Source organism: Dicentrarchus labrax, unplaced genomic scaffold (genome assembly GCF_905237075.1).
Source record: "Dicentrarchus labrax unplaced genomic scaffold, dlabrax2021, whole genome shotgun sequence".
NCBI lineage: Eukaryota > Metazoa > Chordata > Actinopteri > Moronidae > Dicentrarchus > Dicentrarchus labrax.
The window spans coordinates 27,622,482-27,647,945 of NW_026136713.1; the positions used below are offsets into that span (position 1 = coordinate 27,622,482).

The 25,464-nt window shown below is 41.0% G+C and overlaps 2 protein-coding genes across 3 annotated transcripts in view; both read right to left on the bottom strand.

Annotated features, from left to right (window-relative positions):
- The window catches only part of LOC127373998 (probable carboxypeptidase X1), a 30,720-nt gene extending 5,288 nt beyond the window's left edge, over positions 1 to 25,432 (bottom strand). The window contains exons 1-8 of one of the 2 annotated variants that reach the window (XM_051418895.1): positions 25,040 to 25,432; positions 23,223 to 23,378; positions 18,102 to 18,211; positions 17,864 to 18,003; positions 17,163 to 17,247; positions 3,122 to 3,281; positions 2,749 to 2,840; positions 1,053 to 1,176 (exon numbers count right to left, since the gene is read on the bottom strand). In XM_051418895.1, coding sequence (XP_051274855.1) covers positions 1,053 to 1,176; positions 2,749 to 2,840; positions 3,122 to 3,281; positions 17,163 to 17,247; positions 17,864 to 18,003; positions 18,102 to 18,211; positions 23,223 to 23,378; positions 25,040 to 25,370 — 1,198 coding nt within the window. In that variant the 5' untranslated portion in view covers positions 25,371 to 25,432. The remainder of the gene's footprint in view (positions 1 to 1,052; positions 1,177 to 2,748; positions 2,841 to 3,121; positions 3,282 to 17,162; positions 17,248 to 17,863; positions 18,004 to 18,101; positions 18,212 to 23,222; positions 23,379 to 25,039) is intronic. The other variant, XM_051418896.1, reaches the window with a different exon arrangement.
- Positions 5,971 to 9,154, bottom strand: LOC127374000 (uncharacterized). Its single transcript, XM_051418898.1, has 3 exons — positions 8,559 to 9,154; positions 7,681 to 7,913; positions 5,971 to 6,953 (listed from the first exon to the last, which is right to left on the bottom strand). Exons 1-3 carry the CDS (start codon positions 8,814 to 8,816, stop codon positions 5,984 to 5,986), a joined length of 1,461 nt encoding a protein of 486 aa, XP_051274858.1. The 5' UTR covers positions 8,817 to 9,154; the 3' UTR covers positions 5,971 to 5,983.
- Positions 25,433 to 25,464: the final 32 nt, after the last annotated feature.

Below are 25,464 nucleotides of genomic sequence, written 5' to 3' on the forward strand. Positions count from 1 at the left end.
TGGCAGAAAATACTGGACACTCGGTCACATGAGGTCGATCCAACACATGGAAACCAACACTGGTCGCTGGAAAAAAGACTTTGAGGTGGACAAAAAAAATCAGGTCACAGACTGTGAAGAGCGGAGGGAAAAACTGATATTTTCCTTGATGTAGGCTACCAATTACCCTGACATCAGGAGATACTAGACAAACAAATTCAAGTTAAAAGGATCATGTGGTTCTCTACAGGTAGAAAATGAAACAAAAGTCTAGCCTGAAACACGTAATTGCACTGAAATAAGCTGAAATAACCTTTGGTAGAGTTTTATTTTTGTGCACATGAGAGAATGGATGACTGAATACGAATGGAGGGGCACGGCTGTCCTCTCTCCCCTGCTCCTCCGTGCTGCTGTCTCTGTGTTTTTGGCGGGAAAACCTCTCCACTCCGCTGCCATGTGGGCAGAGCTGAGGAGGCCAAAGCAAACATTTGTACACCTCAGAGTAAACTCAGAGGTACTCTGGTCTGTGTCGGTTTATGTTTCACACAGTGCTGGACTGTCTGTGTAGTTTTGGAGGGCTGGGATATAGTGGCAGCCACTGTAGGAGTCCCATCTGATTACTATGTGATTGCAAAGCATTGGCCCCTCATTAGATTAATCATTGGAGCCTCATTGGAGCAGTGTGGCAGCAGTACAGCATGTGGAAGCCTGCTGTTTAGTTAAAGAAGCACTTCTTTGAGGTTGAACTGCTCATAAGCCAGAAATAACTTTGAGCTCCCCTAACTCACAGTCTTTGACCCTTAACTTATGAAAGAACACATAAAAAAACCCTGAAACATTTGATATGCAATCTGATATGATGCATAACTTGACTGATATATAATTAAAAACATTAAACTAACTAAAGGAATTGCCACTTTTAAAAAGTCAGGACAAACATTTTTACCTTTTGGTGGATGAAAATGATGATTGAAACTCCACCAATTGGATCTCCTATATGTAGAGATAAACTATGATGAACCTTAGAATGAGATTTTATTCTCTCTTTACACTGTTTCTCCACTGTGTCTCACCCAGTTCGTGTTTTCCAGGGTTGTCAGAGATCTCCATGACGTAGAGCTTCAGGCCCGTGTAACTCTTCCCGATGCTGTAGATACGAGTGATGTCAGGACACGCCTCATTCACCGACTTCATCAGCTGGGAAACAACAACAATGGTATTTAGAGGAGTGAGACTGAGACCGTCGTCTGCTAGAGAGTGCTCAATGCACTACAGCGTGTTGAAAAGGGAGTGAAATATATCACTGATAATTAATTTAATTAATTTAATCATCAATCCACATTATTAAGGGTCCAAGCTGCAAAGCCTACATTTTCTTCTTCTGCCTATATCCCCATTTTCACCTAATAAATATTCCATCATTTTGAATTTGGTCCAAATCTGTTTGTAGAAGAAGTAGTGTGGTGGTTTAAGATCTTGGAGAAGATCTTAGTTGTGAGTTTGAACCCTGCTAAGGGCAGTATTCAGCAGAGTTGAAGGGGGGAAAAATGCACAGGTACTTCCAATCTGCTGTTTGAGGCTGCAAATCACAGTCCGTGTGATAAGACCCCTCTATCTTTCTCTGTTTGTCACCTTAAACCCTATGTACATAAACAACATAACACTGATTTGGTTGTAAAAAGTTCTGCAAATGTGATGTCATTGTCTCAACCTGTGAGAAGGTATGTGGACAGTCATGTCTCCCCAGTGGTGCAGTTAATGAGTCACCTTCTCTTGTCAATGAAATAAGAAACAAACATCCAAATGCTCACAGTCTGCTTGGACCAGGTCATTGCTGCTTGTGGCTATATTTATTAATAATATCCTGGCATTAAACTTTACCACATTCAGCCTTTTGATTGTGTGAAAATGTTCCAAACTCAAAACAAGGTTTGAATTTCTGCATGCAGTTGGGACTCCCTACCATGTCGGTGTATTTTTTGCATATGTATCATTCATTCCAAAATATCTTCTCTCATTCGTGGTCATTGTCAGTGAAAACATGTGGGGAAAGTAGGATACACTGCAGAAGAACATAAAGGTGTGAGATCGAATACCAGTAGGGGTCTACAATACAAAATTAACTTTGAAGGCCACAAAACACTTGAAAACATGCACAATAACAAAGAGGCTGAACCTGAATTTTCCTGTCACTCAGACGCTCTTATTTGTGCATTTGTATTTTGTCCATCAATAAAAGACTATTTCCAGTCACTGTTAAATATTTGTGCAGGGATGTTGTCATTGATAATTGACTTCTATGAACGAAAAGTGTGGAAATATCATGAATTCATTCTAAAAAGTATTTTAATTTAAGTCTTTTTAAAGAACTGCATTGGTTGCTGCTTAAGAGAGGTATAGTAAATCACTGGGGGTGACATGTCTCCCAGTCACCCCCATAAACTTGCACTTCCATACTGTATTTGTGTGAGCTGTCAAAGTTGTGTTAAAATGCAGAATGTATTCAAATGTGGAATGTGGAACTGTGTTTGTTTCTGTGGGCTGTTTGGACGGAGTCTCCAAACACAGCACAGTGGGGACGCTGCCATGAAGGAGTGAAACCTCCCGTAATGTTGGTTTTCTTGTTGGTCGGACTGACACCAGACCACACACACTGTGGGAGATTCCTAGACTCACTGCAGAAACCTGGTTTGTCAACATGAGTTAAATCAAAAAAAAAAAAAAAATGCTATGATCACAATCAGCATTATACATCTGACTCTGTCTTACTTTCTTCATCTCCTTGTAGTTGTGGTGTCTGAAGTCCAGTTTGTCTCTGGACTCTGCCGGCTGTGTCTGCCATGCGTAGATATTATTTGGATCTGTGAAATGGGAAAGGTGTGTGTTACCAAACAAAAACCAATCTCTAAACAAAGTTATAGTAGAAATTATGAACAGACTGCCTTTTGTTAAAACAGGAGGAGCATTCTTGTGTTGAGTCTTATGGTTTTTGTTTTGATTTTTTCCCCTTTTGAGTAAATGCAGCAATCTTATGTTCTATACATTATATGAATGTAAAAGGCTGTATTTCAAGGTGTTAAACATTTAAATAAAAATATTGTGGGAAAGAAATTAAATCCTTATAAAGACATTGTTCCTGCACCTGGGAGTGTGCAGCCCAACACCTCGGCTCTCAGGCAGATGTCACCGTCCGTCCCGTTCTGGTACCAGGTCTGTGGGTTGATCCGGATGTAACGGGCCACAGCGGACGTATTGAAAAGAGCGAGGACAGGAGTCTCTGCATCCTGGTTTCCTTCAAATACCTGCAGCACATGGAGATATGGTGAAATACAAGGAAGCAGAATAAGCAGAGTTTTGTGGGATGAAAGCACAATTCCATCCTTCCTGCCTGCCTAATATGTCCGGTCCATATCCACTGTGGATTCTGTAATAAAAGCAAAATTGTGTGATTTTCAAAAAAAGACCTGACAACACTACTCATACTCATTAGCTGTGGGGCTAAAAACTACTACTTACTTTCATACCACTGCAAATCATTGTTTTTAGCTTCCATTTGGGCAATCTTCCACTCTCTCTTGCTTTGATGTTATTTCTTTCTGAGATGTACTATGTGTCTTTTCAACACTTGTATGCCCTCCCTATAAACTGACTTATGAAAAGATGTATGTTTTACTCATTTGTCTCTCGAAGACATTCAAACCAGCCTGATACCTCGTGGAAAAAATCTTTGCCTGACTGACACTTCATGGTCAGCTGTGGCTGTGCCACACATGCCTTAGAGACCACTCGATTAAACAAACCTAACCAAGGCTGCAATGTTTCCAAACCTATTTTGGCATCCTGAAAAACCAAAACTGAATTTAACCAAATCATACAGGTCATATATATTTGGGTTTTTGGGTTTTTTTTCATGCGCTTCAATAAACACTGACCAAACTTTCCTTTACAGGCCTTTTTTGGAATGATGGTAACAGTGTGTGTGTGAATTTCACTGTAATGACTTTGCCTTTCTTTCTCTCTTTCTTCCATATACTGACATTAAGAGTCTTCTGCAGGAGTTTCAACATGAACTGATGAACTGTTTCTATCATTAAATAAAAGATTCAAAGGAGGTTTACCAAAATAAGACCTCTTTGCAAAGTTTAATTTTATGGAACTCTTAGTTTCATACTGACTTTGTGGCAATGTTTCTAATAACTTGCTGGTATGTAGTTGTTAATTGTGGACTATGTAATTTGATACTATAATTTAGGGGACATTAGAGGACATGAAATATAAGACGGAAAATAGATTGGTTAATGAGTTTATAAGAAGCCATTTACATTTTGGAGAGAAACGTTTTGAATAAGTTTGATTTATCAGATTCTGATGTATCATTTTTTCTATTAATGGTTTCATCTTTTAGTATATAAAATGGCACAACACATCTTTCCAGGGTATCGTCTTCAAAAAGCAGTCAAAAACCCTCAAAATATTCAGTTAACAATGAAAGGAAAGAGAAAAGTACAAAATCCTAACTTTTGAGGATGTGGAGATGTTTAAATGTATGTTCTGTTGGTCAACTTATCAGTAGTTTTATCTCTACTAAAAGATAACTTACAGCAGCTTTATCAGCACGAACTGGTTTATATTAACTTGACAACTTAAGGATGCCGGGCCTGACTCTGCTTACCCATAAGTCAACACATTCCTGCCTTCAGTGGAAAAACCAGTAATCATCTGAGTAATTCTTCCCACCTCCTCCTGGTTTCTGCTTTACTCATTACATTTACCAAATACATTTTCAAATAAGCTATCTACTCTTTGATTATGTGGTTTCTGAAAAAAAAAAATCCTTTATCCTTTTTCTGCTGAACCACCACCTCTGCCAGCTTTAGACAGAAACACGTAGTCAGAGCTGCCACTGAAATGATTTATTTTTTCACAGGGTCAGATGGAAGTGAATCGGGTGTAGTGGTCAAGGTCAGGTAGGGTAAGGTTTTGGGTAAGGGTTAGGGTGGGATGGGGGTTAGAGGAATGTGGAGGGAGGTTAGGGTTATGGTCAAGGCAATGACTTGTCTGTTCTCAGTTGACAGCTGAACTCCCTGTCAGTGCCCTCCATTTCTTCCTGATGTTGTGGAAGAAACCACAGATGTTGTTTTCCTTTGGCTTGGTGACTCCATCAAGCACTTCATCTTGGTTGCCCTGGGTGTCCTTGCCCTGGGCATCCACAGACAGTCGCCCTCCAGCTTCCTGCTGGAGCCTGGAGGAGGCAGACATCCTGCTGACCCTTCCCTTCACCTTGTCGGAAATCAGCTGACTGTAGACACCAATGGCGCCCTCATACTCCTCAACCGACTTCTCCCAGTTAGCAGCAGATGAAGGGTCGCTTTGGACTTGGATCATGTGACCCATTCCCCAGGATGGAGGAGGGAAGACGACCGATGTCAGCAGGCGTTTGACAGTTTCCTCAACAAATACATACACCTCCTCACAGGGCTGGATCAAACCACTAGGACATCTTGCCTGCTCGCCGAGTTCGGAAGCAGAGGAAGTCAGTCTGCTGGCTTTCAGCGAATCCCTACGACTCTGTTCCTTTTGGTAAAACAAGGTAGTGATCTTGTCAGTCAGCACCTTAGAGAAGTTGGACAGCTGGTCCTGCCTGATCAGCTCTTCTAGCCCGGACAGCGACCCATCACCGCCCTGCACGCTGCCCTGTTGTTTCAACGACTGCTCTGTTTCATCCAGGAAAGACCTCACCACATCCGTCATGCTCTTGACCACGGATTCACGTGAACCAGTTGCTGCCTTGTGGCTACTGTGCATAACACCGCCCCTCTGGGTGTCCTCATCTGCTATGTCACTCATGTTGGATAGAACAGTCATTTCTTTTTCTATTTCGCCCTCTTTCAGTTTTTCTGAAGCCTCTTTTTGGAAGTTGAAAAAATCCTGCAGCTTCTCCTGCAAATGGAGCTTTAGCACTGTTGCTGTAGAGGCTACTTGCTCCTCAGACACTGTGGTGTTTTCAGACTGTTGCCAAGGAAGGGTAGATTCCGTTGGCTGTGGCTGGCACAGTTTGATTTACACTGTTCACCACAACATCCAGCATCTCTGAGGCCACAGAGTCCACAGAAGCCATGCAGAGTTCAAGCGAAGGGGCCATTGCCCCGAAGTTCTGTGAGAAAAACGTCTGCACTGACCTCATGAGGAATTCCTTCAGTTCCTTCAGGCTGGTATGACGAAACCTCCTGCATGATAGGTCTTTGACTACATCCTGAGAGCACACGGTCATCGGATAAGTTATCATCATGCCCTGAAGAGGTGATCCCTCTCTGACTTCAGGGTTTGTCTGCAGTGTTTTTCCATCTCTTTCTCTATTTTTAAAGGCTGTTCTCACTTTGCTGATGGAGCACTGAAGTTTCTCGTGAAGGTGTGTGAAGTTGCAAAAGAAGTCCTTTTCAAAGTCTTCCAAACTTTCCAGATCAAATTGGTCCAGATATCTGTTTTGGGTCTCTTCCTCTGTAAATTCTGAGGATCTCATTTTGATGGCCAGGTGTTTCAGGATTTTCGTTGCAGTTTTTTCTGTCTCTGCGCCTGCTTCTATCTTCTCTTGACAGACGTCCATGCTTTTAATGATAGCTGAGATCACCTCCTCTGTTGCCGGTACCAAAAACTGTTCGACGTCCTGCCATAATTCTACCTCTGCAAAGCCTCCATCCACAAAGCTCAAGGCCTTCCCGGTGACAGACGTGACCTCTGCCACCTGTTCCTGGGCCTGATCTGCACAGACCTCAGCATGGCTTTCAAGAGGAGGGGTGCAGGCACCGAGCCCAGTTGGGCTCTGGTTCACCTGCTGCTCTACTTTTCCCGGCATGCTCCTGGCAGAGGACTGGGATATAGATCTTCCCAACGACTTGGCCAGACTTTCCTCATTGACTCCAGAAGACTTCTGGACAGGATCTTCGATGAAGGGTCTCACCATCACAGGGGAGGATCTGCAAACAAACAAACAAACAAGCAATTTCCTGATAAATCACACATATGCTAACAAGTACTTTTTTACAGAGCCAGGGTCACAGTCTCAATCAAAACAAAAATAGGCAACCATAAACTCTCTTCTATGCCTGAAATAAGCAATTAATTTCATTATTGATTCATCTTTTGATTATTTTATTGACTGTACAACAGAAACCTGTACCAGTACCAGGAAATAGTTAAAAACATCCTTTGAATGTTCTTGGAGCCCAAAGAGACATCTTTAAATTGCTAATTTTATATGATCGAGATTACAAAATATACAAAAAATAAGTAAATAATAATAAATAAGTGAATTCTCATATTGGAGAGCTGCAGCTAAATGGCAATAACCAAATAAATAAATTTCCCCCCAATTCAATCAGCATTTCAATTTCAGTTTCAGCATTGGATGGATAGGTTTCTCCATTTGTATTTGTGTTTAAATTCACTTTTATATTAATAATTTCATCATCATTACCATTATGAATTTGAGTTTATTGATAAATTAGCCTTCCACTATCAGAAGAATATCTGGATTTAAAATATAGTGCATAGAATTTTCTTTTTACAAAGTGATTAAGTTAAACATCAGTAAGTTTTTAAGCATTAGTAGACACACTAGGCTTTATTTTGACTCCCTGACAAATACTTGACGTTTTTTGGGTCTAGAATCCCCCAGAAGGCTAACGGTGCCCCTACGCTGACCTGTTAAGAGGTGTATCTGAGTGAGAGGTGGGCCTGCTGTCTGTGCTCTGAGTCTCCTCCTCGCTATGACTGCCATGCAACTTGCAGGATTTGCTGGAGCCTCTGGAAGCCACAGGAAAGTCGTCTTCGGCCTGGAGGCGGTCCATCAGAGCCGGGACCAGCAGTTGGAAAACCAGCTCAGACACCACCCTGATGATCCTCCTGGACACCCGGGCCAGGTGAGTCTGTGTCAGCTGGAAAAAAGGAGAAATCACAGAAAAGCTGTTTAATGTTGACTGTACTGGACACATTGTGAATGTCTACTAACATTCCAAAGAACAGACATAAGTTATTCAATGACTTTCACTGGAGTCTGGGGCTATTTTGCTTTAAATTCACTATCAGAACCTGTGAACTTGATATCTCTGAGAACAAACTTTTCATGTTAAATTAAGTTGAATTCTTAAGGCGTTAAAACAACTGAATTAGACCTTAAAACAAAGTGAAACCTGACAGCTTCTGGCACATGAATGTAGGATTCATTTGAGAAACCAGTCTCCCTTATATTGCAAATTAAGGAAAATTTAATTTTAAAATGTATGACAGCCTGAGTTTATGTTACAGTAGGGAGTGTATTATGAGATTATGAGATGGTTAAGGCAGTTTTAAAAGATGTTTACCATCTCATTAACTTCATATGACTGGGAGGATGTTTCCCAGCATATATCTTGCTGTATTTCTGTTTAATCGCTTTACTGAATCAAAGAGAAAAAGAATTTCCGCAGTTTGTACATTTTGGTTTACATTCTCTTCTGTTAAATAATCACCAAATGCAACTGAAGCTATAAACTTCAGTAGAGATAAAAGGTGTGTTTGTGCAGAGGCAGCAGGTCACTTACTGGTTGTCTCATCCTCTCCCGTATGCTCTCCCACTGCCGGTCCTCCAGGGTGTTAATGAAGGAGGAGAGGAAGTCGGAGCAGAGATCTTCCTCTTCCTCCCCCTCCCTCTCCCTCTCGTTCAGGAGGGTCTTTGCCACATATCGCAGAGCCGCCGCCCGGCCCTCATTGCAGGGTCTTGCTGAATGCACCGAGTCGGTGTTGGTGCTCCGAGTCGCACTTGTCTTTCTGTCTCCGCGGCACTCCATCATCTTAAACATTATATCCTCAAAGTCCGCCAGGGTAGATGGTCGTGTTGGATGGTTAGGCCAACCAAATATCAGACTTCACCTCGGGATACTGCTGTTGTGACCGTCAACGTTGTTTAGTTTTTTTAAAGAATCACAATGATCGTTCCGTAACCATAACCGCATCTTCACTACTGTAACCATGACGACGAAGCCCCCCAGGTTTAGATGAGTAGGCCGCAAATTTTAAACTCAAATCATCACATTTCCCTAACTTTGACAAAGTACTGATTTTAACCTAAACCATGATATTTTATGTGTGCCTCCAAAGCAAACTTTATCCTTTGTCCCATCATAAAACGATTTATTTTTCAACAAAACGGTCATAACCTATACCAAAATAAAGATAAAGTAGGCTATACAAAAAAAAAAAAAAAAGAAAATGATGATGTAAACAGCAAAAAGCAAACAAATGAATGAACAATTAACATTATTTTCCAATACAATCATCCACTATTTCAGCGATAGACATGTTATCCTACATGTCCATCTTGTCTTCTGTGCGTAATGTGGCCCCAAAAGTGCCCAACATGGCTCCAGTCAGAGAGTGCAGGTGGGACAGATAGCCGCTGCCTTCAGCTGGCTGTAGAGTCAGCAGAGTAAAGGAAAGGCCTTCAGTAGAGGCTGATAACTGTCTTATATGACACTCTTTCATCTTCATTCTGCCTCACTGCACAGTGATGCAATAACCGGAATACCAAACTGTGTTTTCGGTGTGATCACATACCAGTTGGTTCAATAAAAGTGAACAAAACATGATTGAAAGGGGTTTGTGTGATTTTAGCTGGGATTCCACGTATTATGAACAGCGCGGTGAGCTGTCGACCTGCATGAGACGCACTGATTGCGGTGAGCAGCTGGACTGGCGTCGCCAGCCTCTACTGCAGTGGTTCCAACCCTTTCCATAAGGGACCTCTTTACTATCACTGTACAGTAAACTGACAACCCCTGATTGAGGGACATTTTTATGGCTATTTCCTTTATTTATCCCCCTTAGGAGAAATTCAGGTTGACACAGCAGCACTAGGGCAAAGTAGTGCAAAACAGAGAACAAAGAATATCACAAATAAAAATATTACAAAATACAAAATATAATAGAAGATATAAAACTATAAATTAAAGTATATACACTATGCATTGTTCAAGTAGGACATGGAATGCAAAATATGGGCAGACAATTAAATTTGACTAAAACTAAACTAAACTTTACAAGTGGAAATTAAATATAAATAGTGCAAAAGGCTTGATATTATATGCAATGCATAACAATAACATTAGAGATAACATGATAAACTGTACAATGAACCCAGTGAACACAAGAACTGGAGGATGTTTGCGTAAACCGAGTGATTTGGGTGAATTTTGAGCAGATTATTTCCTGTGAACATCAGAGATGACTTTTACTGATATTTTAAGTAACTTTTTATACAATTCTCTGTCTGTATTATGAATGCTCTGTGAATAGGCTATAGCTTGCATTAGGTCTTCAGAGAAAATAGATTTTAAATAATAATCGAAACTTTAAAAAAAACAACGAAATGCGGAGATACTGTTCATATTATAAGATGAGATTTATTTTGTGAAATACTTAACTATGTTTATTGAATTTGCATGAGTGAATTAATGGTAATTACATATATAAGCATATTTGTATTCTGTTCTGCAATGTAGATGAGAGGAACTACATAAGGTGCATGTTACCAATGGTTAAGATTGGCGGAGTGATAGGATGTAAAGTAGTGTTCAGTTGTCCTACGGTTGAAGCGGACAAGTGGATCGAGTAACCGAGATGAAGTTGTCTCTGTGCTCTTGCTTTACCCACGACCCAAAGGTAGCTTTAATACAGTAACTATCAGGTTTATAGTTAACGCTAAGAATACCCAGCGTTACAGCATCTTTAAAGTTTTCTTAAACCGCTTACAATCAACTGCACCTCTCCTCACTAAGATACCAAACCGGCGCAGTATTTACAGGATCAAATGTGTGTGCAGGCTGCGTCAAAATCTGCGTAAAATCTGCGTCAAATCTACGTAAATGCGCCTGTGGAGGTTCAGATAACCTGCAGCTTCACTCTGTCTACTGGACGCGTTGCTCCCTGTCCCATAGAGGCTATTTTTGTGTAGTTTTTGGAATATAAAAAGGTAAAGAAATGTGCTATTTGTTCTTATTCCCTGCGCCATTATCTTGCTGCGGCCTGTTTCTGTTCAGCAGCTCCTCTAAACCTTTATCCGGGTGAAGACAGGCAGTCACATCAGGACACTGAGGCAGTGAACTGACACTGAGAGCATCAAATGTTTTTGGTATTTGGACTTTATAAATGACTGAAACGATGAAACATGATAAAGAATAGTTGCCAATTATTTTTCACTTGATTTATTAGTCAGTTGATCACTACAAGAGTCTCAATATGATCAGGATTCCCCCCGTTGTGGGATTAATAAAGTAATCCAATACAATTATAAATAAATAATAAAGGGCCAAATGATTTCCCTAATTAGAGCCCATCAGTAAGGTGTCGCTGGTAGTCATGGTGATGAGGACTGACGTATTTAGCGGCTCCTATAATAAAGAAGTCTTAATTCTAACTGTGCACCTGAGCGCAGACAGACAGCAGCTCAACTCTGAAACTGTCCACCTGCGGGATCCAAGTGCTGATCTGTTGAAGAGTAAAAAGTCTGAGTTCAGACAACGTCTGTGTTGACCTGCTAACATCTGGGAGTGAGAGAGCAGCTGTTGCAGTGAGGACGCAATGGCCCCCTCTGGTTTGAGGCGTGAGAAATACCTGCTGACTATAGGCATCCTCCGTTTGCTGGATGAGCGCTATGGTAACACTCAGTCAGACATTGTTAGCTCCGTGTCATTCCTCTACAGAGACTCATATAAGATCATTAACTAACTTACATCAATAAATACAATAACAACAACACATATTAGTTATTCCATGTTGTTGGTTGACAGTATTCCCCAGAAGGGCAGTAAAATGTCCCACCTGTATTAAACTCGTTATCTTGGTGTAAAATTATTATAGATGATAGATTTTATTGAGAGAGCACGAGGCAGGTGAAAAAAGTCAGATTATTAATTTTATAAAAATGAGAACAAATATTTTTTTAGGGGCCGCAGGGTCGTCGGGTTTAACACTGACCGTATAGGACAAAGATGGCGACCGGGCCATTTTTTAAAAAACGCTCAAAGTTGTGTATGTTGCACGCGCCATGGAGACGACGTCAGATATTGGAACGAGCCCGAGAAGGCCGTGTGACGTCAGTGTGGTCAGGCTGTTTGTATGTGGGAGACTGACAGGGCTGTACTCACAGTTAATACGGGACAGACTTAAACACACTGTTGCTTCAGTAATGGGACAGTTTAGTTTTGAGTGTGAATGTAATAAATGAGACCTTCAGTTCCCTTATTACTGCCACAGTGTGCCCATATTGTGCTTTTAAAACTGCTTAGCTGCTTAATGAAATGCAGCCAATAAATCAGTTATTTAGCCTCACTGCAAGTTTTTATCTCTTCATCTTATTTTAAATGATAGAAATCAAACACTTTACATGTTATTATAAGAGAGGCAGACTGAAGGATCATTAAACACTATTTCAGTCACATGTCTCTTGTACCAAGAGTCAAAATCAAACAGCACAACTTCAGAACTTTTTGAATGTTAACAAAAATGTTCAAAAGTTGCATTGGATTCCAAGCCGTTTAAAGTTGTGTAGGGCTAAGCGATATAAAAACATTATATTTCCATTATTTTAACAGATATTGCGATTGAGAATTATAACTTTTGTGACACAAATCACATTTTCTCTGTTAAATAAGATTATATATACATATACTATGTGCTTTATTGTATGGATCTAAGTGTTCGTAAATCTTCACTCTCACGGTTGTAAAAATGATTAAAATCATGATGATGTGAAATTTTGGGGGTCTGTACCAAAAACATGTTGTTTTTAAAATCCTCATTCATCATGATGCTGTCTTTCACACATTTGTCAAAAAATTGCAGCTTCTGCAGTTTTCATGGACTTGGCCATATTATGATTTGGATAATATTTAGATTACTTGTGCAGCCCTAATGTGGTGTCTTAAAGTCTTCACATTATTGAACAATGTGAATAAACCTAAGGTTTTTCACAATAAAAGTCCGACTGTGAGTCTTCCTGTGAATAATGATATGAACAGTGCTTTAAAGTCATCAATGTGCAGCTCTTCTGACTTGGTCATCTGGGCTTTAATGAGTCCAGTCATGTTATCCTGACTCATGTGACTAATGTTCTCCTTTTCTTGATTGTCCATTCAGCTGCTCTGCCTCGGCCAGGACGGGTCCTCCAGCTGATAGTGACCAACCTGAGGAACCGTCCACTTACTGGCACAAACATGGACTCCATGAGGGACTCCATCCTGAGCCTGTACCACAACCTCATCACAGGCTCCAAAGACTTCCCTCTGATTCCGTTCAAGGGATCCTTCCGCACGCGTCAGACGGACACACCCTTCGTCCACGTGGAGCAGGAGCAGAGAGAGAACACCACGCCGTCTCCTCTAATGGAAGGACCATCGGGCATGATGGTGCCCACTCCAGACTCCAGTTCCGCTCCTCAAACCATACTGACTCCAGTTCTCCCTGAGAAGACGGAGCTGGGAGCCCTGAGGGGGGACCGTAGAAACCATGTTCGACACGTGGAGGTTGACGGCCGGAGTGTGACCAGGGTCATCTCCCCTGTGTACCACTCTGAAAGCACAGAGCTCACAAACCGCTGGAGAGTGAGCGACTACAGAGCTGATGGACACGTCCTCATGTCGGTCCTCTGTCAGTTTACCAAAGAGTCTACAGAGTGTGCAAGGACTCCGAGGAAGAAGAGGAAGAGGAAGGGCAGAGAGGAGGAGAAGCACAACAGCAGTCTGTCTCCAGCAAACAAACGCCTGAGAGTGTGATGGTCTCTTTATCCTCATGCTGGCAGGGTGGCATGATGAACCTTTAGTCTACTCCTCAGGGCCGCTGAGGCCCCTGGTAGCATCTTGCACCGGGGGCCACATGCTGCACCATATGAAAGATATAGTTGTCTGAGGGCTAGATATTGTACATTGTATATAGTTTGTTCACCATGGATGCAGCACACAGTGCAGTGCTTTGGGTGCATCTTGCACTGGTGCGTTTGCACCTTTCTTTACTTCTTGGAGCTGCCTGTGTGTCTGACATGGTGAAAGTAAAGGGAGCCCCGGGGACAGAAGATTAAAGGAAATCAGATGTCACGTGGCCACGCAGGATGATTTGGAACATCTACATTCCAGCGTGAGCAAGGAAAAAGGATCACAACAGGGAACATGACGGCTGCTGGGACAGAGTCCGAGCTGATAGTGACCAACCTGAGGAACCGTCCACTTAGTGGCACAAACATGGACTCCATGAGGGACTCCATCCTGAGCCTGTACCACAACCTCATCACAGGCTCCAAAGACTTCCCTCTGATTCCGTTCAAGGGATCCTTCCGCACACGTCAGACGGACACACCCTTCGTCCACGTGGAGCAGGAGCAGAGAGAGAACACCACGCCGTCTCCTCTAATGGAAGGACCATCGGGCATGATGGTGCCCACTCCAGACTCCAGTTCCGCTCCTCAAACCATACTGACTCCAGTTCTCCCTGAGAAGACGGAGCTGGGAGCCCTGAGGGGGGACCGTAGAAACCGTGTCCGACACGTGGAGGTTGACGGCGGGAGTGTGACCAGGGTCATCTCCCCTGTGTACCACTCTGAAAGCACAGAGCTCACAAAAGTGAGCGATTACAGAGCAGATGGACACGTCCTCATGTTGGTCCTCTGTCAGTTTACCAGAGAGTCTACAGAGTGTGCAAGGACTCCGAGGAAGAAGAGGAAGAGGAAGGGCAGAGAGGAGGAGAAGCACAACAGCAGTCTGTCTGCAGCAAACAAACGCCTGAGAGTGTGATGGTCTCTTTATGCTCATGCTGGCAGGGTGGCATGATGAACCTTTAGTCTGCTCCTCAGGGCCGCTGAGGCCCCTGGTAGCGTCTTGCACCGGGGCCCACATGCTGCACCATATGAAAGATATAGTTGTCTGAGGGCTAGATATTGTACATTGTATATAGTTTGTTCACCATGGATGCAGCACACAGCGCAGTGCTTTGGGTGCATCTTGCACTGTACTTTACTTCTACTACAGAAAATTAAAGGAAGTCAGATGTCACATTTCCAGACAGGATGATTCGGAACATCTAAATATCAGCATGAGCGAGGATAGAGGATCACAACAGGGAACATGACAGCTGCAGGGACAGAGTCTGAGCTGCAACACTACTGATCCACAGGCACGACGAGCAGGAAGAACAGACTGGCAGAAGGAGAGGGAGAGGACAGAAACAGCCTGATGAGATAAACTCCACCTGCACCTGCCAGCTAACTGGAGCAGCCAGCTGTGGACAGAGTGATAAACACTGAGCTGTTTGTGAAGGACTGTGAAATGAAGAGAGATCAGGAGCCGAGACGAGAGGACAACATGCCCCGTCTTCTATGAACAGAGACATTTTTTATATTAATATATATTTATTTACATATAAGTTATTGTCAGTATTCATATACAGTGAAATGCTTTTTGTGTTGTTTATTAATTGTCTTTGTGTTTTAGAGAAAGGAGAGGACGCGAGGAAGACAAAAGTTAAGACCAGACCAGAGACCAGAAAAGGAGACAACATGCACTGTGAACCGTCCCCTTTCCAAAGGTAAATATACATTTGTTATTATTATTATTAATATTATTAAGTTATCACAGTTGTTATATTGATCAGTAGTTCTTTATTGGATTTTGTCTTCCATTTGTCTTTTACAGGGAGGAGACGAAACAGCATGCACTCTCAGCCCTCTCCTAAAAAAAGAGAAAGGTGTACATTTATTCTATGTTATTCTCATAGTTCTTACAGTGAAATCATTCTTGTGTTGTTGCTGAATTTGATTATTAACTATTATCTCCCACTGTCTGTCATTTGTCTTTTAGAGAGAGGAGGAGAACGGAGACACAGTGGACTGTTGTCTTCTGTCATCCTTAAAGAGTTCTTTAAATCAGCAATGAACATGTCCCTTCTAATAAGTTTTGTCTTTGTCTTTATATGTGTATCCAACCTACTGTCTTTAATAAACTGGTATTCACATGAAGTTACAGTGTTTATATTGACACTCAGCACATCTGGAGGAAACTGATCGCATACTATACTTAAGAAGAACAGCACATATCTGTTCTATCAAACCAATAATAATCAGGATCTGACGTGGGGGTAACAGATTACATGTAGTTATGTAATCAGGATATAAAAAAGTAACTGTAATCCATTACTGGTGAAATAGAAGGGTGTAAAAAGATTACAGTTATATTTAATAAAAATGGATTATTAGCAGGATTACAAATTTAAAACAACATACGTACTACTTATTATTATTATTATACATATTCTTCATAAGCCTCGCAACATCACTCTGGTTTCGAATGAAACCACAGCTAATCTTCCAGTTAACAATTCATCATCATGGCACTCACTGAATGTATATTATTTTGTCTTTAAAGCAGAAAAGGGGAACCACATAACAGTACAGTGCAAGCTCTGCCTTCCAGCTGTAAAAATGGTCTACAGGCTACTGCCTGAATCTGAAGTTTTTCTGTAGAAACACACTGAGGACACATTTTTGATGCTAATAATTTTGGTTTCCATTTTCTTTTCTAAGATTGTTCTGTTGTCTGATAGAATACACTTAGGTAAACGTCATTGTATTGGTATTTCTTTTCTAGTCGTTTTTGCACATTTAGTATTGAGGTAATCCAAATAAATTGTGTTACTTTAATATTTTGAAACTTGGATTAGATTACTTACTACATTAGATGGGTAATTAGTCATTTCATCAGATTACATTTGTAAATTACCCTCCCTGATCATTACTGGCTTTTACCCTGAATAGCAATGAGCTAAAGTAAAGTAGTAAATTATATGTATGTGAGGTAGTAGGTAGTAAATTAGTACTACCTAGACTACCTGTTGTTGCTGCCAAAGCTGCTGGGGGCAGGGCACTTTTTGTGAACTTGCCAGTTACAATCTTTTTTTTATAAGAATATGTAAACAGGAAAGTCATTTCAGTGTAATTCACACACTGGTCATAACAAAAACCTTGAGATGAGGGACCAGGATGACAATGGTTTGTATACCAGAGCAGCTGGGGAAGTGAAATGTGAAGGCAGGACACGTGCACAAAAGTACAGAGCGATAAGAGTTCATTGTGAAGGCTGGAAAAGAAGAACGATGTGTTCACTTACTGCCTCTTCAGTCCCGTTCATACACGGCTTCCAGACCAGTGAGTCGTTACTGAACTGCACCTTGTAGGTGTGCACCACGTCCCAACTGTGTGGGAACAAGACACATGTAGTTCTATAGTACCTATCATATCATATGAAGAACCTGCAACAGACTTTGAGTCAAGAAGCCCCCATTAGAGAAAAAAGATTATGTATGTATTTTAATTGTTATTATATCTATGTCAGATGAACAGCAGTAGAGTATTTCAAGCCATTTCTTTATGTGAGTATTTTACCATTAAAAGAATTTCACTTTAAATAAGTGGAGTGAGAAATACACTAGAAGGATGTTTTCACATTCATCTGCTGAAAGTGGAAAGTTTCTCTGTGCTCATTGAAAACCTGATTTTAAGGGGCGGGGCCTACCAGCAGGATTTGTGACATCACAAATAGTTAGGAAGTCAGTCCTAGTCCAGTATGCAACTTGTACAGTGTGATGTAGAAACTTGAAGCCACCAGTGCACATCCACTGAGAATGGACTTTACAGTGAAGGAGGAGACATCTTGTGTCCAGCAGGAAAACTTTAAAATTTAAATATTAATGAGGTAAAAGGAGTAGATGGTTTTTTTTATGGTTTGAATGTGGAAATTATACCTATTCTACCCTTATTATTGTTCCAAGCATAGTATTTGTATATATGTCTTAAACTATCAGTACTGACCTCCAGATGGAGTTGCGACCCTGCAGGATGACACCAGTGAAGCGAGTCAGCTGCCGGGCGTCGACCTCCAGCCACTGCTTCTTGTCTCTGTACTGAGCACACCAGGCTCCATCGTAGATATCGCCGTCCTCTATCCCAGACTGCAACACACACAGGAAACGCAAAAAGACACACTGATACTGTTGCTCTGTCTGTAGCACGTAATAGATTATATATTTGGTTTGCGGTTAGTTGTTACCTGGATGTTGAGCCTGCCACGGTGAGGGCCCAGGCCCTTGCGCTTAAAGGACGATGCTCTCAGCTGATTGTCTTTGACCTTCAGTGACTCCAGACCCAGTGGAGGACATTCTGACACAGTCAACGGGGATTAATTCACCATTTTAATATGATTACACTATGATAGTAGAGAGCAGAGTAGCGACGTAAGAAGAAGCCAGTGTTCCAGAGGTAAAAGCCTAGTTTAGATTTTGCACACAGTGCTCAAAAATCAGTTTGAGCATGAAATTTGTGAAATTTGTTAAGTAATCATTTTGTATCAGATTTGCATCAACTGTAGTGCAGTGTTTGGTTCCTGGTTCTGAATATGCTAAAAGGTTTTGCACCTCTGAAAAGATATTCTTGCCTGTGATACTGCATGATACTGTTTTTATTGTTAAGTAAACTTTCAAATTCCAGCTCACACTGTGAGAAAAACTCAACCAGCATCTCAACCCACTGTGCTCCTCAGTAGCTATACAGTAGTTACAGTGCATGCAGGTTTGCACACTACATGCAATGCAGTAATATAATCACATACGCTCACATGTACACATATAATATTACAAATTAATGTATATAATATTATAATAACACATGCACACACTTAGCTGAGAGATCACAAGATCAGTTCTCAAAAGCATGTGAGTACAAATCAAATTACTCAAAAGGTAGGAAAGGATAAAAAACTTGTCTTTAGATATTTTAATGTTATATAATGTGCTTGAATTATATAACAGGTCTGCAACAGACAATTATTTTAGTTATCGATTAATCTGCTGATCAGTGTTCGATTAATCAATTAGTTGTTTGGTCCATAAAATTGGGAAAAATATTTAGTGTGTCTAGTTTTGTCAGAAAGAAAGAGAATTTGGATATTATTGCTTAAAAAATTACTCAAAATGATTAATCGATTTTCAAAATAGTTGGCAATTAATTTAATAGTTGACAACTAAACGATTAATCGATTAATTGTTGCAGCTCTAAAAGAGATTTGTCACATTTTATCAATGTGACGAATGGCAGGGGACATATTACAGAAAAAAGCTGAATACATGAGCATAGAAACATAATAAGAGCAGCACGTTAAAGTAAAATACTTAGAGAGTCAGTGTCTTACAAATCGAGCTAAAGAGGAAAATTGAAAGAGAAGTGAAAATAAGAGCAGGAAACAGAGAAAGCACACCTCTCTTGCAGAGGGGGACACTTCTTTCAACCTGTCCTGCCCCAGACAGACTCACATTGTCTGGAGGGTTCAGTTCGGTTCAAACTGCCTCTTGCTGCCAGGAAGCTTTACTGGCTGCTAAAAAGTCTCAGGCGGAGGTATAGAAGCAGAATACATGAATGCTTAATGTAGGTGGCATTTCTTTTGAGGACCCTTTCCCCCATTTTGCCTTGAAGTCCAGCTGGATCTCTGCTTGGCTGCTCGTGTTGCTCAGCTCTATAAAAATAATGTGTCTTTGTTGCTGTTGACCGGTGGATTCCTGCCAAACCACAAACTTCTGAAACTGCTGAAGCTGAGCCAGAGACACTTGGCAAACTGACAATGATGCCCATTAGAGAAAAATCTATTTATTGTACATTAAGGCTGTCCACAACCCAGCTGATTATCTGGGTAAATAAATTACACAGTGAAAGAAAATAAATCATGAGGGCAAAACCTCTCAGCTCTTGGAGGTCCTGAAAGAAAACTGTGGTTTTGTGCAGAGAAGAGGATTATTCAGTCTCCCTACTGTTGACTGAGGACTTTGTCTTTTCCTCTTAATAAAGTTTTTATAAAGAACAAAGACCATGGCTCATACTCAAACCTGCAGCAGTTTGCTATATCACTGTCTCTCCTCTTTGCAGTTCTCACATTAACTCCCTCAAAACCCTTTACCACTTCCTTTTGCCTTCTTTCTTCCCTTTAGAGGAACTACAAGGGGAAGATGGAACCCCAAGATGCCTCATCAAAGAAACAACCCCCAATCCTCAGTCTCATCTCCCTGGCTTCCTCAACTTGACCCTCTGGCTTTATGAACACTATTCAAATCCCTATTCCAATATTCATCAAAGTAAAATGTGTGTAATATACCAACTTTTGCTAAATAAAAACTTCTGTAAATAGTTCTCTTACTCTTGTAATCAAAAATATTTCTCTAAAGCAACATTCTGAGGCGGTTCTGTAAATGGTTTAATAATAAATATCATAGTTTTTGATCAGTTTAAGTACAGATAATAATACAGATAATTTAGTTGGTTGAACAGGTACAGATACAGATTAAGGTAATGGTGTACTCACTCTTCCCCAATCTAGTGAGTCAAACCCATGATAACTAATTAATGTGGCTCATGTTGCTGTAACAACCACCTGTTGGCACCTGTAGGGACTTTTTTGAAATGGGCACACGCAGCCACTGTCTGCAAAAACAAGTCACTTGTTTCATGCTAAACTTCCCACTATATACAGTGGGTACGGAAAATATTCAGACCCCTTTAAATTTTTCACTTTGTTTCATTGCAGCCATTTGCTAAAATCAAAAAAGTTCATTTTATTTCTCATTAATGTACACTCAGCACCCCATCTTGACAGAAAAAAAACAGAAATGTAGAAATTTTTGCAAATGTATTAAAAAAGAAAAACTGAAATATCACATGGTCATAAGTATTCAGACCCTTTGCTGTGACACTCATATTTAACTCACATGCTGTCCATTTCTTCTGATCCTCCTTGAGATGGTCCTGCTCCTTCATTGGAGTCCAGCTGTGTTTAATTAAACTGATTGGACTTGATTAGGAAAGGCACACACCTGTCTATATAAGACAACAAAGAGTGAAAATTTTAAAGGGGTCTGAATACTTTCCGTACCCACTGTATACTGAAATTGGATTCTTCAGATATCCTAACAATAAAATAAATGTGACTTAAAACAATCTCCTTGGATCAGGAAGTAAACATCTTAAAAATCCTACCGAGAACAGTGCATCTCTTACAAACGCGCAACTTGTTTCAGCTTTTGTATCAAGCTGTAACCTGAAGCATCTTAAACCAACAAGCTCATCGCCGTCCAAGTGGCTTGTAGCTGCAACAGTGAGCTGCAACTCTTGTACTACTGTGACATTAAAAGCTTTTTCTTCCTTTCATGCTCACAGGATGGTTGTGCTGTGACAATTCATCACATCCAATAGTCCAATTTAGCTGTCCTTTTTTCACAAAATGATGCTTTTAGCAAACCATGTCCAACCGATGGAGTATTTTTCACAGAAATTCAGATTCTCTTCACTTAATGAAGCAGGAAGAGGTAATATAATAAGTTTCTACACTCACACTTATACTAACTTTCCCAACTTTTCCGGCCTATCACTCACAGTTAATCTAACTCCAGCAGTGTCTGACAGGCCTGAGCGGATTTTAATGAGCACCAGCTCTGATTTGACATGACATGACAAGTTGCTTACTAAGCATTCATTTCTAGCCAACCTCCCCGAGCTAATCTCTCCACTGTACATACACACATTCTATATACAGACGCTCTGTATACACACACACTTCCTCAGACGACTCAATTCCCGGTCCAGCACACGCACACAAATATGTGTGCATACACTTGTATACACAAATTTGTGAAACGGGAGAGATGTGTGAACATACAGACACATTTAAAAGGGCATAAAGCAGCTGGTAGACCAATTTCAGATCTCTGGAGGCGGAACCAGAGATGTGGAAACCAAACAGACTGTACAGACTCATAGAAAACTCAAACTACACTAATAGGCTACAAACTACACCAGTGTGTGATTCTTTTACAGTAATTGTGGGCTCAATAATGTATCCCCACACTGTTAATAATCAATTCCAGGACCAGGATTTGGTTTCAGGGTCAGGGTTATAAAGCTTGTAAGCATAGTCGATAAAGTTTGTGTGTGTGTGTGTGTGTGTGTGTGTATGTGTGTGTGTGTGTGTGTGTGTGTGTGTGTGTGTGTGTGTGTGTGTGTGTGTGCGTGTGTGTGCGTGCGTGCGTGTGTGTGTGTGTGAGAGAGAGAGAGAGAGAGAAAGTTTTAGAAAGAGAGAGACTAGCTTTTAAGTGCAGCAAGAGAAAAGACGGGTCGACAAAAAGGTAATCAAAGAAAGGAAGAGGACAGCATTTACAATGTCTGCAGAGGCCAGTGAATAAAGATAGAGATCACCTTTCGATAGCATATCAAGAAGACTGGCAGCTATTCTATCTGTGTGGGATTAGTTTACAGCAGTAAAACAGTAAACCATTTTTGGCATATAATGAACACATTAGGCTACTTTGCGCTTTAGCAACAAAACATGAAAGGTCTAAAAGAATCAATGAAATCTGCTGGATTTTAAAACATACATCCAGTGTAGAGCATGGACGTTCTTAACTTTGGGAACACAGTAATGAGGAGTGTGTAATGAGGTCGCACATTCGGCGTACTGCAAGGGATGCAGTCAATTTAATGATGTTCCGGGAAGAAGCCAATTTTACTGTCAACCAACAAAAAAAAAAGTACATTTTCACAAAATAGTAGAAATTTCTCTGAAATCATAAAGATATCTATTACACAATACAAGGCAGGCTACAGATTAAGTGAGTAAAGATATCACCTGGTATGATTCTGACACCAATATTTTCACTATGTTGGTGCAGAGAGAGGTGAAGCAGCTCCCAGTCTTCAGACAGCTTTTCAGATATTTGTTTGTCGTCAGTTTTCACTTTAAAATACTTGTGCAGATTGTGATTTGAAGCAGCAGATAGAATGAATTTCTTTCTAATATACAAGTTTAGTATACAGTATGCACTAACTTAGCATGGGACCCACATGAGTCAGATCTGGGTCTGAATTTGTGTTAAATCAGCAAATAGTTTTATGGTTTGTTTGATGCTTTCCTGGGTGGGTTTGCCTCAGCTGACAATTCAGTGTGTCCCAGTGAGCTTCAACTTCCCCATTGCACCTTTAGAAGTCGGTGAAAGTCTCAATGGGGCAAAAAATCACTTGAAACCACGTTAATTGTCCCCACGGCTGGCGAAAGCACTTAAAACTATCTGCCACTAACTTCTGACCCTTGTCTGACTGACATACTGTATACATCAGGGTCGATCCCCATACATACGTGGGACTTTCTCCGTGGCCACCGGCGGGCTCGCACTTTTTTTCACCTGAGGTTTGGCTTTCGTAACAACCTTTGGCTTCTTGGTGATGAGTTTTGGTTTCTTCTGGATTGTTTTGGGCTTCTTTGCTACTTTAATGCTCCTTGTGGACCTCCGTTCTACAAAAATGGAAGCCATTTAATGCACAGTAGGAAACAGGCTACCTCGTAGAACAACACTTCAGACTTTGTCCTGTATACAGAACACCAGGAGCAAACATTTTACATAACACTTTTGGGAAAATACACCTATTTACTTTCATGCCGAGAGTTAAATGACATTACTGATACTACTCTCATATCGGTCTGTAAATTTAGCTAGCAGCTGGTTAGCTAACACAAAGACTCGAGGCAGGGGGAAACAGTTAGCCTGACTCTGTCCAAAATTTGCCTACTAGAACCAACCAGTTATGTTTTTGAAGCTTCACAACCTCTGGGTTACTATCAAAATTTGATACATCAATAAAATCTGTATAAAATCATTTTATCTCCATTCAAGTTAGCGGAGAGCTGAACTGGAAGTTAGCGGCTCAGTCGGCAGAGGTTCATAGGTATGAACAGAGCCCCTGCTTCCAATGCTACTAGAGCTAATGCTAACTAAGTCACTGCGCCCGGCCGAAAAACAGTACGGCACACGATCCCCCGTAAAACTTTTGTCAACATTTTTTTTTTTACGCTTCCATTTCTGTATTTTTGAGCATAACAACATGTTATTAGTGAGCTTTAGATGTGCATTTGACATTTGGACAGAGCCAGGTTAGCTTTGGAGTTTCCATTCTTTATGCTAAGCTAAGCTAACAGAAGTTAGCAGAGCTTAGACGACAGGGGTATCAATCTTCTTATCTAACTCTCCGAACTGTAGAACTACTCCTCTAACATTGGTTGGAAGGTTTCAGCTTCATTTACCACCACAGCAAGCAGCACGGACCAGCTCTCCAACCTGAGACTGGGTCAATGTGAATGCTGCTGTCTGGTGAGCTGGAGTTTGTGGCTGTAGATGTGTACATATATTTACATTATAGTACCATTTAGTTGCAGCCACAGCTTCAGTGAATGTGAGGATTTTTGGAGTGTGAGGGGTCCTGTTCTTCATTTTTTGGGTCTGAAGCATCACACAGCCCATCTGGTTTTCATCAGTAGAAAACACACAGCTAAAATGTCTCACTGCACACAGGCTAGAATGTAGAACATCCTCCCCCAACCCTCGGACACTGACTCTCTGACCGCACATATGCAAAGACCAAACAGAGCTCTCTTTACGCTTTGAGGGACCCTAGAAGATTCTTTGACTTGTTATTTAAATCCAGAGGCATTATGAAACTTCTTAATCAATGAGTCATGGACCTGTGGAACCTCTGACATACTGGGGATCTTTCTTATTCCCAGAACTGTACCAGCCCTGAGTTTGCAGAGTTATTGAATCTATTATTTAAGGATAAAAACTCAACAACACATTTACTCCTAAAAATAGTTTGTTCTCATGGAAGGTTGTGTTTGTGTGCATAGTAACACATTGCTGTACACTTTAAATGTTAACTTTACAGCACGACTCTCAATAATGAGACGTGTAAAACAAGCAGCACGCAGTTAGTCAGGTTGTAAAAAAAGTGCATGATTACCACATTAAAAACTATAAAGGCCTTAAAATATTGTATGTTTTAGAGTCTCATTTGATCACTGTGTCCTCATTAATGAATACCACACATACACTGCAAAGTTCCACAGAAATAGTATCAACAAACAGAATTAAAATTCCAACATATAAAATAATATCCACTCACCTAATTCCAAAGGACCTTCTTGTTCTTTTTCTTCTTCAGCATCTTTTCCAGACACTGCTCTCTCTGCTGTTTTACCAGTGTCTCCAGTCAGACGTTCAGTAGTTGTGGTGGTTGTGGGAGGTTTAGTTGTTAACTTACTATAACTGGCTGTGAATCCTGTGGTGGGAACCTCACTGGCGTTGGTTCTCCCTGCAGAAAAAAGGCTCTCAGTTGTAGTAAAAGCTGCATCTGAATCCACAGTAGTCGTGCCATCCTCAGGTCCGGCTGAAATGAGGATAAATGAGCCGCAATGCAGAAATAAAAGCAGAATGAAGTGCAGAACTCCTGCCATAGTAACTCTTCCCTGCAGAAACCCCTCTAACACTAAACACTCAACCTCCCTGACCTCACGCTCTGAAACTCCATCAAGTCACCCACAATGGGAA